The 16,379-nt window shown below is 39.0% G+C and overlaps 1 protein-coding gene and 1 long non-coding RNA gene across 2 annotated transcripts in view; one reads left to right on the top strand and one right to left on the bottom strand.

Annotated features, from left to right (window-relative positions):
• LOC118080053 (uncharacterized) overlaps nt 1-16,379 on the bottom strand; it is an 81,873-nt gene that overhangs the window by 58,603 nt on the left and 6,891 nt on the right. The window contains exons 2-10 of the mRNA XM_088663274.1: nt 14,099-14,167; nt 13,617-13,702; nt 13,373-13,459; nt 11,156-11,265; nt 8,931-9,053; nt 6,289-6,365; nt 4,711-4,928; nt 1,790-1,955; nt 367-573 (exon numbers count right to left, since the gene is read on the bottom strand). Of these exons, the coding sequence (XP_088519400.1) occupies nt 367-573; nt 1,790-1,955; nt 4,711-4,928; nt 6,289-6,365; nt 8,931-9,053; nt 11,156-11,265; nt 13,373-13,459; nt 13,617-13,702; nt 14,099-14,167 (1,143 nt within the window). The remainder of the gene's footprint in view (nt 1-366; nt 574-1,789; nt 1,956-4,710; nt 4,929-6,288; nt 6,366-8,930; nt 9,054-11,155; nt 11,266-13,372; nt 13,460-13,616; nt 13,703-14,098; nt 14,168-16,379) is intronic.
• LOC148686948 (uncharacterized) lies at nt 447-5,334 on the top strand. Its single transcript, XR_015948460.1, has 3 exons — nt 447-547; nt 1,601-1,638; nt 5,185-5,334. It is a non-coding gene; the product is annotated as an uncharacterized LOC148686948 (long non-coding RNA).

Raw genomic sequence — 16,379 nt, 5'->3', positions numbered from 1 at the left:
GTTTGGGAAACACTGGTATACACTTTAAAATGAACTCTTTTACATTCCCATAATAGGGCCCCATATATGCAGTTGTCTTTATTTAGGAAACTGCTTTCAGTTTTAGATACTAGCATAAGGATAGTATGTCCAATACAGTCCAATACACACTTACCAGGAAATAAGTCCTCCTGAACTCAGTGGGACTTACTTCTGAGTAGATATGCATGGAATGACTCTGAACCATTTGCTTCAGAGTTATATCGTCCAGATAGTAATATAAATATATTTATTTTGGGAAGGATCACAATGTGTCCACACTGGAAACAATAATAATTTGCTTTTTAATAAACCTTTTTTTACAGAAATCCCAACATTTCAGCATACCTGTTGTCAGCACCCATAGCAACCACCCTGCTGGACTTCTCATGTGCACTACAGACGTAGAGTTTAGTTATTGGACTGTTGAAACGAGTCCAAAAGGTAGTAAATGAATTCAGATCATATATATGAAGATTGCGGGGAGAACAGCAGTACAGAAAATTATCATCCACTGTGCCAATCCAACGTATTCCTTCTTTGAATGGTGATATGCTGGATATAAAAGAATGGTATAATAGGCCAGATGTGAGCTGAAGAAAAGTGCTGGGAGCTGGAGTTAGGAGTAGATCAGCCATAAAACACATGGTGTCAGTGAAGTTAACTCTTCATTCAAAGAAACCAAAACAGGGCAGGCCTAGTGATCACAGCAACTCTTCCCACTATGTCTTGCTCCAGTGAGGCAGTTGTGAGGACTGAAGGTACCTGCCTTCCCATTGCTCTCTAAGGATCCTCCCCAGGGTCCTTCCCCAGCAGCCTAAGGCTCTGTTGTCTTGTCTCTCTTTGCTCCACCCTCTTCATTTCTCTGCATGTTCTGGGGGACCAGGGGGAGGGAAGCTGGTTGAAGCAGGAGTGGGGAGATTCCCTGGCTTCTTCAGCAGCCTGCCTCTGCTCTGCCTCTGCTTCTGTCTCTAATTCTGGACTGCTCTCTGACCCAGCCTCTTCCTGCTCACTAAACCCTGTTGCCTCTTTAGCTTCCAATACCTCTTCCTCCCTGTCTGCTCCTCCTGACCACTCATTGTCTTTCCACCACCAACCCCCTGTCTCTGAGCCTCCTTCCCTTGGGGGTTCCCCAGCTAGTGCCTCCCACCACTCACTCCTCTGCACCCAGCCACTCCATGGTTGAAATTCATAACACGACACTCTTGGAAGCACATCAAATTCATTAAAATTGTCCTCGTCATCCACCTTATGTGCAAAAACTGATGCTAAGTCGATGAGGACAACATCATTGGTCAGTTTGGCACATTTGTCAAACAGCCAGCAAAAAGAAGGAACTTTGTAACAATAGGTAATTACTGTTTGTATCATATGCAAATATAACAGAAAAATGCTACTATAAGCAATATATAACACCAGCTCCTGCAAAAGCCATTTAAAAGTCATTATAATTATAGAATTTGTTGAACGATTTACAGTGAATTGTACAAAGTAAGGGATGCATTATCTTTAACAATCAATATATTCAGGGGGGGGGATTTCAAAACAAATTCATAGCATAATCCTATACATGTTTACTCAGACATCAATTCCAGTGAGTTCAACGGAGCTTATTCCCAAGTAAGTATACAAAGGATTACAACATTTGTATTTTAGAAGCTGTATGAAATGCTAGTCAATATTCTGGTGTGTAAAATGTATGAACTGGATGCACCTCCAGATATAAGCCCATATATCTATAAATTAGGGAGTACTACCTTGTTTAAACTACCTGTAAAAAAGTTCCATTGTATCAAATGACCAGAGTTTGACTGATCCATCTAGAGATCCAGAGATAAATAAAGAGGTAGAGTTTGGGTGCAGCAGAAGCTTTGTGACAGTTTTGGAATGACCTTGAAATGTGTGCAGCAAGCAGCCTTGGTCACTCCAAGATTTTACTGGGTAAAAAAAAAATAACAACAGGAAAACACGAAATTAGTAAAACTGTAACAATACAGTTATGAATACAGAGCTGGATCCACAGGTTTTGTTATTGAAATCAGTGTTTGAAATTGGGTATGTCAATGCCTTCCTTTTATGATGGCTTCTTTAGTTGCAGTTTTAGGATGTTAGAGAGGGTGCGATATGCCTTCCACTTCTGTGCAAGGAAACTCATTATTTGCTTGGCTAAGGAGGACAGTCCAGTCTCCAGCTTTGCACTGTTCTGTCAAGATCTATCCTATGTTTAGTGCTTGAATTACAAGGGTAAAGAGGGGATCTGACTTGTTGCCTTACCATTTATGATAGCTCCATAAACTACTTTTTGGTTTGGCTGAAAGCGTGAGGAGTTAGGAGTGGGATTTGGGGATTTCAGTAGCTTGGGTTTTGAGAAGTGCAGAGAAAGAGATTTGGTAGAAACTCCTTCTGCACATTGTACAAAGACTTGGATCCAACTCTATATCTGCAAATTACTCTCCAGTAATGTAAGGTCATAAAATTCTAAAGCTGAAAGAGACCTGAGTGACATCTAGTCTGGCTTTATCATTGCAATATCTTTCTTGGATCTAAGCCATATCCCTAAATAATTCTATCTGCAAAAACCCAGCTTTAAATTCTACTGATAACACTCTCCAAATCTGAAGTCCCAATTAGTGGATGCTGCAGGAGGTCTATATCTCATAAAAGTAGTAAATAGTTCTAAAATCCACAGACAAATCTGGCCTGCTTATAAATCCATTTGGTACTAAGTATTCCTCTAAAGGAATTCCTCTAAAGGAATACTTTAGAATATCAACAACCTCAGATATGCAGATGACACAACCTTGATGGCAGAAAGCGAGGAGGAATTAAAGAACCTTTTAATGAGGGTGAAAGAGGAGAGCGCAAAATATGGTCTGAAGCTCAACATCAAAAAAACCAAGATCATGGCCACTGGTCCCATCACCTCCTGGCAAATAGAAGGGGAAGAAATGGAGGCAGTGAGAGATTTTACTTTCTTGGGCTCCTTGATCACTGCAGATGGTGACAGCAGTCACGAAATTAAAAGACGCCTGCTTCTTGGGAGAAAAGCAATGACAAACCTAGACAGCATCTTAAAAAGCAGAGACATCACCTTGCCGACAAAGGTCCGTATAGTTAAAGCTATGGTTTTCCCAGTAGTGATGTATGGAAGTGAGAGTTGGACCATAAAGAAGGCTGATCGCCGAAGAATTGATGCTTTTGAATTATGGTGCTGGAGGAGACTCTTGAGAGTCCCATGGACTGCAAGAAGATCAAACCTATCCATTCTTAAGGAAATCAGCCCTGAGTGCTCCCTGGAAGGACGGATCGTGAAGCTGAGGCTCCAATACTTTGGCCACCTCATGAGAAGAGAAGAATCCTTGGAAAAGACCCTGATGTTGGGAAAGATTGAGGGCACTAGGAGAAGGGGACGACAGAGGACAAGATGGTTGGATAGTGTTCTCGAAGCTACGAACATGAGTTTGACCAAACTGCGGGAGGCAGTGCAAGACAGGAGTGCCTGGCGTGCTATGGTCCATGGGGTCACGAAGAGTCGGACACGACTAAACGACTAAACAACAACATTCCTCTAAAGAGTTAACAGTTAGCTTGTGACTCGTGAACTCCAAAATTCTTGTCTTTTTTTTTTTTTTTTTGTGGGGGGACGGGAACCAAACTTCCACAACTGATCTCTTCATGACTGCGCCAAAACTGAGAACTTTGACTAAAGAGAAATGTTTTATCCCACCAAATTATAAAATTCACTGTTAGCAGAGTAGTCACAGCAGCAAGAAAGCAGTTTTCCTGGACTGCCAAGTGTGGCCATAGTGTCTTCTGGATCCATGAGCAATAGAATCAGAGCCAATTCAGGGCCTATTTACCTCTCTAAGAGTGCATCTAGTTATTTTTGTACGGTCTGCCATTGGTAATTCCATGCGGAGATAGTGCAGGATGCATTGTACCTTGTTGATCTGTCATCCACTGTCCCCATTAAGTTTCTGTGTGAAAGCTTGTATCTCATTAAACACTTCCTTATTTCTTGCTGCTGCTTAACAAACTTTTCATTGGTAGCTTGTGGTTTTATATTTATTGGCAGCCATCCTGAGCACTTTGAAGGAAAGGCAGGATATGGGTGGTTTAAATGATGTATAAAATACCTACATGAAATGTGTTAATTTGGTTGAAGAAGTGCCTCCTGTACTAAACCATGCATTGCGATTGTCAGAGGCCCTTTTGAGGTCTCGTCTGACAAAAAGTTCATTATGCAGTGATGCGATAAGCAGCCTGCTCTGTGGTGGCAACCCATCTGCCAAGGTTGGTGCCAACTGAAAGCTTATGGATTTGCCCAGGGTTCTGCTGGTTATAAGTTTCATAGCTTCAGACTGGAAGGATGAAGTCTGCCCTGCTGCTATAAAGAATATTTTTGAACCATGGCATTTTAGTTGCTGTCATTTAAGAATTGTATTTCACTGCTGAGGTTTAATTTTATGAATTTACCCCTCCAGAAATCAGTGATGATAAAGGGCAAGATACAAATATTTTAAATAAGTACTCCTACAAATTTCACATTTAAATTAACAGTAATGGGAGACTGTTGGTTTAAACCCTTGTATTTTTTTTTTTTTACTTAACAGCAATAAAATGTGCTATAAAATAAGGAGATAAGTATGAATATAACAGTGGATTATTTGCAGCTTCTCTGGGACAACTTACTTTCATTGCCTTTGCAGGAAGTAACCAAAACGTTAACGTCAGATGAGTAGACACAAGAGGTAATTTCGGTTGTATGTGCATTTGGTATCTCGAATAGCATTTTCCCTTTGATGTTGTAGCAGGTGAAATGGCATTCAGAAAAGCAGTAGTATCTTTGCATAAGGACATCAAAATCCATATTTGTGCACCACCTTTTCCCCATGTGTGGATATTCTCTACTGCATTAAATATATATGTATATATAAATAAAACATAGCAATGTGAAAATACTGTGGGAATTATTTGAATCTGATAAAAACAGAAAATCTGCTAGAGCCAGATGTTTTATATGAACTGTCACTACTGAGCAAGAAATATAGGGTTGGATCCAATGTGTTGCTTCTACAAATGGAAGGGCTGCTTCTGTTTGTGGAAAGGACACCGAGATCCAATGGTGGAAGGAAAGAAGCAATTCACACAAATTCTCCTTTTCAGCTGCAGGAGCCAGGGTCACTTCCTCAACCCTCCAGCACAGTTTTTCAAGCATCACCAGGGGCTACAGAGGGAAGAAGGAATCAGCAAAAATCACCTCCTTCCTTCCTCCATCCAGTTGGAGCATCCCATGAACCAAAATCTGCTCATGAAAACTCTGGACTCAAGTCATGGAAGCAGCCACACACTGCTAAATGTATTGCATACTATTATTTATTTATCAATAGGCCCAGAAAGGTTCACATCAATGAAAATATAAAACAATATTCTGTAATTGAAATCAAATATGATACAAGCAATACCTTCAACAAAAACAATTAAAAAATCAGCATTAAATTGTTCATCATTCTATAAAAGTCTGGCAGCAACATGTCACCGAACACTTCACTCCACATCTCTGCCCAAAGCCCGCCAAGAGATCTGCTCAATGGAGCTCATCCTTGGCAAGCATATAGGATTTCAGCCTAAGTAAACATTTTCATTCCATTTGCAAAGCTGTGAGCTAAAATAGAATTTGTGTAAACTTTTTTTTGGGGGGGGGTAGACACACACCTGTCAGATCCTAGCTGAATTAAAAACTTTCACTTCTGCCCCAAGCATATTTGAAAATAGCTTCTCAGTATTAACCAGGAGCTGATCTATTGAGACAATATGATATTTCATTCTCTCTCTCTCTCTCTCTCTCTCTCTCTCTCTCTCTCTCTCTCTCTCTCTCTCTCTCATCTATGTGTCTCTTCCTCTCTTAATCTGTTGCCCATTTCCCCTGCTCTAAGTCCCTCAACATTATTATGGTTATGATGAGGCTATTAGGACAGGGGTGTTGGTCCACCATGTATATTCTGAACAATGTTTGCATATATGCAAACCTAAGGTTATTCTGAGTCTGCTTGTGTGTGAGTGATATTTTGGCTCCATGAGCACCAGAAAGCTTGAATCACAAATGGAAAGGGATACTTTATAGTTATACTTCCACATATTTATATATTCAAACTCACATACATAAATTGTGATGGGTTGCATCAAAGAAATAAGGTGCACATATACAGGCATCTGGTCTGGTCTGTCCAGTCTAAATGCTCATTCCAAAATTCAAACAAACTCATGTACCTGGGGAAAAGGCCATAATTGCACATTGGAAAGATGTTAGATTCTTCTGAGATCCTCTTTTCTTTAAACTTCCAAATCTAAAAGAGAAAATATTATAAACTTAGTTGAAAAGCTTAAATAGCATCAGCTGGAAATTTAGAAGTTTAAGACTGCAGTCCTATGGACACTTACTTGGAACACTGTGAGATTTATCTCCAAGTAAATATGCATATGATTGAACTGTGTCAAAATCCTTTTGGCAAGGGATTTACAGTTCAGAAAGTGTGCTATTTTATTTTTTTATTATGAAGGACACTGCTAGAACCAGACAGAAGAAATCCTCATGTTCTTTTAAAATAGAAATATGTATTATATAATTAATGAACCCCCCCAATTAATCTATTCTCAAAAAATCTTTTATTAGCAGGCAAACTATTCATCAGGGAGCTGCAATGATAGTTTTACAGGTTTCTGTACCAAACAAGCATTAAAAGATTTTTCTTCTTCTTCAACTTAATCCACCTAATTCAGTAGAAAAAGAATAATAAATATTTATGTGGATCAGAAATCAATATTAATGTTCAATAGTTCATTACCAAGTGACATAATCAGAAGTTTCCATGGAATAATAATGCATATACAAATAAGTGATAAAATCTGGATTCCGGTGAGTGGTTCACAAAATTAAGAGGCCTCATTTATCCTGATTTTCCTGATCAGTACCCCTAAACATGCAGCTTCCCAGTTACATTAATTTGGTGTCATGCCTTCAAACGTAATGCAGGAAAACATAATTCTAGTGTTCATGCACCTTTAGAATGTCCCCTCTGCTGAAGACTGACTGGCAACAATGCTTTCAAGCACACCTCTTTACGGAATTGGTGTGATTAACCAGCTTCCAAGGTGCCTTCTGTCTAAAATGTTACAAGGATTGTTTTGTATATGCCTGAAAGTATCCAGTGTTGTAAGCTGCCATGGAATCATGAAGTTGACTCTTCAAATAATAAACAAACAAACAAACAAAAGCAGGGTTTGCCAAACTTATTGGGCCTGCGGGTAGATTTGGAAAACACCATGGGGACCCACCACAAAATGACATTTCTATGGCTGAGTCTGGCTAGTTACAAAACAGATACCATGCAGGGAGCAGGCTAGCCTTTCTCTCCTCTTTTGCACAGGTCATTTTTGAATTTTGCTACCCACTTGCCCAGGCCTCTGTATTGTTTTTACATCCCTTCAGAAGGGAGCTGTTTCCAGATTCCTGTTTCCGATGGTGAGAAATGGCTGGCTCCCACACGATTGGACCTCAGCCATGCCAGTAATTCAGGGTTGATATGGGGATAATTAGCCCTGGCAGACTCCCCAGGGTGGGGGAGGACTGTCTTGTAGACCCGCATATTGTCCGAGATTGTCAGCTTGCATCAAGGTGCAAGTGGCAGGACGCTGGGTCCCAGAGCACGACACAGCTGGCAGTCCGAAGTCACTCTCATAGCCAAAAATATCTGTTTGATAAAATAATTAGATTTGGACAATAAACAGACATAGTCTGGACTGAAGAAGACTGAGAAAAAACCTGCAATACAGTCCCTGGTGTTTAAGCTCAGACTTCAAAGAGATTCTCATCCTGGTGTTTGGATTGCAGAGGTGATTGATGAACTTCTATTTATAATTAAGTATTCAACTGCACAGCTTTACTTAGACTTGAAAGACTTGATAAAGATAAAAGACAAGGGGCAAAGCTGCTGCAATCTCATTTCTCAATTATTGTAAATCAAGAAGTTGAATGGAACATCAAACTGCTAAAACAGAAAAATTTTGAGTCTGCAAATAAAATTGGGAAGTTGCTGGTTTGGCAACTGAGGAAAAAACAAAGTGAAAATATTATAAGTGAAATTAAGGTTGATGATAAAATAATAGATGACCCAAAAGAAATAAGGAAAAACTTTTGTAATTTTTTAAAAGAACTTTAGAAGGCACCTAAGGAAAATAAAGAGAAAATATATATAAAAAAACATAAATTAAATGAGATTTCACAAGAAAATAGGTCACTACTGGAAACACCGATCTCAACAGAGGAAATTAGAGAGGTAATTAAACAAGGAGAGAACGAAAGACACCAGGAGACATACTTCAGAGGTCCAGACTATGGGAAGCCCAGAAAAATTAATAATTAATAATTTGGATTGTAATTTGGTTTTTTTTATTTTATTGTTTTTAATTGGATTATTATTATGATTTGATGAATATGTTAATTGGCTGTTTTTATTGGATAATCAATAAAAAATGATTTGTAAAAAAAAAGAAGGGAGCTGTTTCCACAGGAGTAACTGATTATGTTGGACATCAGAGGATGGCTATCTCTACTTGTCTTGCCCCTCCATCCAGCCCTAAAAAGCCTTCAGAAGGGAACAGCTGCCAAAAGAGCAACTGTTGCTTAATATATATTTTGACTTGATCTATTAGTAATGTGTATGTTTATTTAAATGTTTAGGTCAAATGAACTGTTAATTGCTGGCGATTTGTTTGTGTGTGTTATGTTGCATTGTTATTATATGGCTTACTATGTATTCTTGTTGTATTTTGATTTTTTTCTGTGAACTCACTGTGTGCACAGATTTATTTGTGGAAAATGTGGCTTATAAATAAAATGACAATGGCAATACCTTTACTCCCCTGATTCCTCCACCGATGAGTTCATCTCTCACTGGGTTGAATGATATAAAGGTTAACCGTCCAAAACCTGGATTTTCTGCTGAACAAGTCTCAGTATAATTCCTGTTGTAAACCTTAAAAAAACAAATACTGATGTCAAAGATCTTGTATTTTACAACATTCCAAATAACATTTAACGTTAACTCTCTTTAATGTGCACATACTTTCTTTCCTTGTCAGTAAAAATAAAGTGGGTTCTAATTTATTATTATTATTACTATTTCTGCATTATAATTTAGTATTATTACTATTTCTGCATTATTATTTCCATGGCCTGTTTAATTTGTATCCAAAATTTCTTTGCATTCTCATGCTTTCACTATAAATGAGGGGGAAAACCCCTTTCAGTATTAGATTCACGTTTTAAGCACTGCATTCATTTTATGGAACTTTTTTGTTGTCATGTACCATCTGGTTATTACTATAAAAGAATTTTCTTCTATACTAGTGTACAATGAAAAAATTATGACTCACTGTCCAGATATACTCCAAAATATCAAACATTACCAGCAATCCTAAATCTTTCCCTCAGTTTATAATATATACTTTTAACCTGTTTTTTCTTGCAACCCAAAGGAAAGCAACATCCTGCATAGTTTTGAGACAATACGTCTCCTGATACATTTATACCACATTTTTCTGTCTATAAGACGCCCCCATGTATTTTTGAGGACTCCAGTTTAAGAAAATGGGGGAAGATCTATCCGTGTATAAGGCACCCCCAAATTTTGGAGATTATTTTTTAGGGGGAAAAACCTAGTCATATATACGGAAAAATACGGTATTTTCAAACTCTGAATTTTGAACAACATCCACCAACACTATAGTTTGGCTTGCTGTGACAAGCAAACCAGATTGATAAGCTCAGATATGGGAGAGTAGACAAAAAATGCTGTATGGATTACCAAAGCAATAAGCAGTGTTGAAAATTCTAGCATCATGCAAGTGGAAATAGGGACCTGTCTCATTCCTATCCTCACAGATGCATCAATGTCAGAACCTCTTTAAATGCTATTTTGTGACTGCTGTAGGCTTGTATTCATTACCTTTGCAACAGTCTCTCTGAACTGAATGAAAAAGCAAATGGGATGCCTGTGCTTTCGGTTACAGAGCAAAACTGTCACTGCAATCCTAAGCATGCTTACTCAAGCGTAGTGCCCACTGATTCAGTAAAGCTTAAAGGTAAAGGTACCCCTGACAGTTAGGTGCAGTCGCAGGTGACTCTGGGGTTGCGGCACTCATCTCACTCTAAAAGCTGAGGGAGCTGGCGTTTCTCCGCAGACAGTTTCCGGGTAATGTGGCCAGCATGACTAAGCCTTACCTACTAGTAATGTGCTAAGGCAGGTATGGGAAACCTTTGGTCTGCCAGATGCTGCTGAACTAAAAGGGACATTCCAGAGGAGGAGCAGGCGCAGGTTGGGGCAAAGAGAGACTTTTACCTATTCCAAACCCTGTTCAGCTTACTCATGTGACTCAGGGCCCACACCTCAAAACTTGGTCCCCTACACTTGGCATTAGCCCTTGCCGAAAGCTCCTGAATTGAATTTGGAATGGGATAGTTTATGTGGATGTGAGTTATGCTAGCCTGAATTACACTGGCTTCCTATAATTAGTAAAGCTTAATAATTAGGATTGCTCTGTAAATGTTTAGAAGGCACCCACAAAATCTCCCCAAACAGTCAAAGGAAAAAAAGGGGAGGGGGATGGTTGTACAAGCAGGGACAGTAGATTACCAGGGACAGCTACCAAAAACCTGGAGTTTCAGGTAAACAGGGGCAGCTCAAGCAGACAACAGTTTTCACATGTCACATGCAAAGGCATGCAACTGAGCTTCAACACTGCTTTTAAAAGTGAAATGTGGCTTTGAAAGTGAGTAATTTAAAGCAGAGGTGTTGCACATGGAAGTGGAGCACTTAACACTTTCCGCAGCCAGTTTCTCTACTCAGAACTCCCTTTTCCTCAAGCTGCTTTGAACTTTAAAATAAAATGCTTGGGCTCGGTTACACTTCTCTGAAAGTGACATATAGCTAGTTCTATATGCTCACATGCTGCTTAAATCTTCGCTAACAGGGAGATACTGAAGTCCTATTACTTTGCTGCCAGAATCTGCAAATCGTTTCTCTTCTCATGAGAAAAAAAACCATTTGTATCAAGAACAAAAAAAAAACAATTTTACCTTAATTGAGAAATCTTTTTGCAGAACAAAGTAGACATTATACTTTTCAGAGTAAGTGATGATTCTTGCCGAGCTGAGCTGAGACTTTGGAAACTCCAACTCTCTTCTAACTGAAAAGTTGAACAAAAACAAGGTTTTTAAAAATAATAATAATAATAATAATACTTTGGTAATCTAATCTAGCCTTGTAAATAAATCCACAAACATTACTAGATAGGGAGGGGGTGAGGGAAACAAGATGCAAAGGCGCTACAGTACTAGCACGTGTTTCCATGCTGGCTACAGAGAAAGGGAAGTGTTCTCCTCTGGCAGCCAGCAAAGGTGCTACCACTTAGCAGGCAGGTTTTTCTAACTAGCCTTCCACCAAGTAGATCTGGAGAGGAGAGGTGGCGAGATCTGTCTTCTTCCACCAGTCCATTCAATCACCAGCATAGAATTTCTGGTTTCCTATGTCTTCCTGGCAAGTAGTTGAATACAAGCTCAGCTAATCCAACTGCTTTATACTATTGGCTCCATCTTCAATGGAACTACTCAGGAGACAGTCATTAAAATCAGTAGAAAATTCATATTCTACAATTCAATAGAAGAAATATTTAAAATTATGTTCAACATGACTAACTTGAGTTGGTATAGGATTGTGAACAATTTCATGCTTTGTATCTAGCAGAACAGAAAGAGGGAAAAGGTTTTGGGCACTGAATAGAGCAGATTTATCAATATGAATGGCTCCTCACCTAGGAGACCTCAAAGAATAGATTAAGATAAATGCTAGTCCAGTTTACAGAACACAATGTGTTCCCTGGAAATCATTCATTAGACAAGCACTAGCATAATGAGTCCATAACTCCCATTGTTTCCTATGGGAACATTTCTAATCTGGGAGTTGCCCAGTCTCTCTCCATGGTTTGTTCTTGATTTGGCTGCAGCCAACCATCAAAAGAGAGACAAAGGAGAAATTGATCTGTCAGATCTCTCCTGATCTCCTTTGCTTTAGCTTAGATTCCTGCATTGCAGGGCATTGGACCAGATGACCCTCAGGGTCCCTTCGAACACTACAATTCCATGATTCTATCATTGTATCTGAACTTGCTCCTTCCCTGCATGGTTTCTTCCCAAAAATTGCTGCCACTGCCCAGTAACCACAAACAAGCAAGGAAGTAAGGAAGAGGGCTAAATCTGCAGCGTGTATAGTGATGTTTGGGCACAATTCTTTACATTTGGATAGCTGAATTAATGGGCTGAATTAATGGGCAGATTGTGGGACCTGCATGTACACAGGGCTGTGACTTCCAGCTGAAATCCTGTAACTTTTCATACTCAAAAATGTTCCAATTATTTATTTATTTAGCCCCACTTTTGTTGTGCTGCCCTTCCAGACAGCAGCTATGTGATATTAAACATCGCAGAACAAGTAATGAAGTGGAATGATGTCTGGGCAGTCCAGTATAAATCCACCACTAATTTGCTATAAGGGACGCGGGTGGCGCTGTGGTCTAAACCACAGAGCCTAGGGCTTGCCGATTGGAAGGTCGAGAAGCTTCCAGAACCCTCTTGAGTTAATTAGAATAGGATAGATCTCTACACATCAGATCAATACTCTCTGCACTAAGAAATGCAAACTGACACCCCTCACAATGCTACTGACATGTATAAGTACAGTACACACTATACAGGAATAGAAAATAAACAACATCTAATACTTACTTTGATTTTAAAAAATAACATTAATGCTGAAATTAATGTTCTGTTTCCTTTTTTTAAAGGGAGAAATCTGGGCTACTTGATCAAAACGACTGACACAAAATGAAAATACACTTGAAAACAAAACCCTTAAAGGTGGAATTCAATGTAGCACTAAGGCGGGCATTCTGTCAACTCAAGGATTTCTCATCGCACAACGGGGTTTCCCCACCCCACTCCACCCCTCCTAAATCTGTTGTAGGGTTTCTCTCAACCCAACCCCCTGCAGTACGACACACACAAGGGAGACCCATTGCACAATTACTTGTTGAATATTGCCGAATGTCATCAGAAAAATAGTTTAAAACAAATAAACAAAAAGACAGATCATTAGAGACACTAGTCAAATGTGAAGTGGCAGAGGCTGGTATAAAGCTCTTAGTGGGCACACTATTTGGTACTTTGTTTAATTCTTCCACCTGAAAGTAACACACAAATGTGAAATGAAATTGAAAGCAGACTATAGATTTACCTTACCCAAACGATTAGTAGGAAGCAAATCCAGACTGAAAAATCCTTTCCCATCTAACAACACCAGTCGTTTGCTCCTGTTACTATAGGTTGCTAAAAGGAATTGTGAAGAAGATGGTTTTAGGCCATGACTTCAAACAACATTTCTAGATTTATATGACTGGAAGGATACACAAAAGAAAGGGGAGGTGGATCCTAATGTTTCTACAGGTGTTTTATCTTTAACTGGGTAGAATTTACATCTTCTTACCTCCAATGATATCTAAACCTTGCTGGGTGTAGCTCTTAATTAATCTGAAGCCAAAGGAAAGAAAGGCAGTGCCCTTTCCTATAAATCTGCAGCAGGAAGAATAATTTAACTTTTTAGAGACATACATAAACAGCACTTGGGAAATGGTACTGACTGAAGCATACCCTATTTCCACTGGCCACATTGCACTCAAAGTTCTAAAATTCAAGTGGGGAGGGAATGAAATAAAGCAAGTTTTTATATAGTATGTGAACCCAAACAAATAAACAATCAAAGTACCCTTTTTTTGGAGTGGAAAAATTGTTTTCGGGCACAAAAATGCTAGCAAAACAGAATTAAAACATATTTGGTATACAAGACTCAGGATAGTGACAAGGGTGCTCATATGCTACAAATTTTAGATTTTTAGATTCTATTCGAGACAGATCTCCAGAGATAATATGTATGTATGTATGTATGTATGTATGTATAAATATACTTACACTTGAGGTGGTATCGCCTTTGGTTTTAGATGCTCTTCAATTCTAGGCACCTCATCTTCAAAAGTTAATCTTCACAATAATGAAATAGAAATTTGGATTAGGTAAGAAATACGGTATACTACAATGCAGTTTGTGAAAACGGAAGAGAAACCACATTTAACATGATGAAACAATAGCATCTCCACGTTGGCTTTATTTCTGTTAAATAAATCATGACACAGTGTAATATGTCATGTGTTGTTGCTCATGTGAGGTTGCATTCACCTAATTTTAAGACTTACTAAGGAAAAAAAGATTTGTGTCCTCATATAAAACCACAGAATTCAATACTTTTGTTTTCCCATGACTCTAAATTTTAATATGGCTTTCAGCCATGATTGCTTATAGGGCAAAGCATGCCTAAAAACAGGATTCCTCAAACTCGGCCCTCCAGATGCTTTGAGACTACAATTCCCACCATCCCTAACCACTTGTCCTGCTAGCTAGGGTTCATGGGAGTTGTGGGCCAAAAACATCTGGAGGGCCAAGTTTGAGGAAGCCTGCCTAAAAATGTTCTGAAAAAGAAAAAGAAACTACATGAAAATGATTAATAGATGGTATCTAACCTTGAGTAGACTAGCTAAGATGTATAAAGTGGAATTGGATTTGTGCTGGAAATGTAAAGAAATGGAAGGGACCTTTTTTCAAATGTGGTAGGCATGCAAAAAAAGTTAAAGAATATTGGGAAATGATATATAATGAGATGAAAAAAATGTTTAAAACACCCACCCACCCAAAAAGAACCCCAAGAGGCATTCCTGTTAGGAATGGTTCAGATAGAGGTACCCAGTTGTCATAAAAACTTATTTATGTATGTAACAATGGTGGCTTGGGTCTTGTTAGCCCAAAAATGGAAGGTGAGGGAGGTCCCTATCAAGGAGGATTGGCAATGTAAGATGATAGAATATGCAGGGTTAATAGGTCTAACAAGTAGAATAAGAGTGCAAGAAGAACAGGTATTTAAAGAGGAGTGGAAATTTTTTGCTGAGTATGTAGAAAATAATTGCGTACAGTTGAAAACGCAATGTAAAATGTGTATCTGAAGAAGTGTGCATGCACACGAAAGCTCATACCAAAATAAAAACTTAGTTGGTCTTTAAGGTGCTACTGAATGAATATTTTTATATTTAAAAGGGATGTAAGATGGGAGAATGGGATGCTGGTAGCACTGTGGGTTAAACCACAGAGCCTAGGGCTTGCTGATCAGAAGGTCGGCAGTTCGAATCCCCACGATGGGGTGAGCTCCCGTTGCTCGGTCCCAGCTCCTGCCAACCTAGCAGTTCGAAAGCACGTCAAAGTGCAAGTAGATAAATAGGTACCGCTACAGTGGGAAGGTAAACAGTGTTTCTGTGTGCTGCTCTGGTTCGCCAGAAGCGGCTTTGTCATGCTGGCCACATGACCTGGAAGCTGTACACCGGCTCCCTCGGCCAATTGTTGGTTTTTTTGAATAGTCGTTACTTTAGAGCCGGTCTAATGTAAATACTGTCTGTTTAAGAGAAACAGGTGCAGGTGATTTCTGTTAATTGCCCACAGGCGTGGGCTATGCTTCTTGTATATAAGGCTCTGCCAGAAAGCCTTCTGCATCTCTTAGTTAAATTCTTTCAGTTTGATTCCTCTCTAAGTAGACCACTCTCTCAGTTGTTCTTAGTTTAAGAGATTCCTTAGTTGAATCTTAGTATGATTGCTTAGTTATAATGCTAGAATGCTGTTAATTCTTGGGTAGTTTAATGGGAGTTATGTGGGAGTTTGTGGGAATGTGGGAGAAAGCATTTATCTTTAGTTTAAAGTCTCTTTAGAGTCAGTTTGTTTTTTCAGTTAAAGAAACCCAACCGTTTGTATTTTCATCTGCATACTTTTACAAGTGTGCAGTTAGTAAGGGGTTTCATATAAGGGAGATAATTCCCTACGCTCTTGGTGGTGTGTTCTTAGCCAGGTCAACTTCTGACTGTGTATACTCTGCGTGAAGCGTACTTTAAAGGGCCACTGAAAACTGGGATATATGATTTAGGTTAAGCAAGTTACAATATCCAGTTTTCTCCAATATTATTCTTAGCATATATATATATATTATATTCCAATACCAATAACGTGAGATGAGCGCCGCAACCCCAGAGTCGGTAACGACTGGACTTAATGGTCAGGGGTCCCTTTACCTTTTAAGATAGGAGAACTGAATTAGATGAATATACAAAAATATGCTGGAATGGTGGTCAAATTAAAAGAACCTTGGAAGGGGAGGGAG

The sequence above is a fragment of the Zootoca vivipara genome, chromosome 2, assembly GCF_965207765.1.
Source record: "Zootoca vivipara chromosome 2, rZooViv2.hap1.1, whole genome shotgun sequence".
Taxonomy (NCBI): Eukaryota; Metazoa; Chordata; class Lepidosauria; order Squamata; family Lacertidae; genus Zootoca; species Zootoca vivipara.
This window is presented reverse-complemented; position numbering and strand designations above follow the sequence as displayed.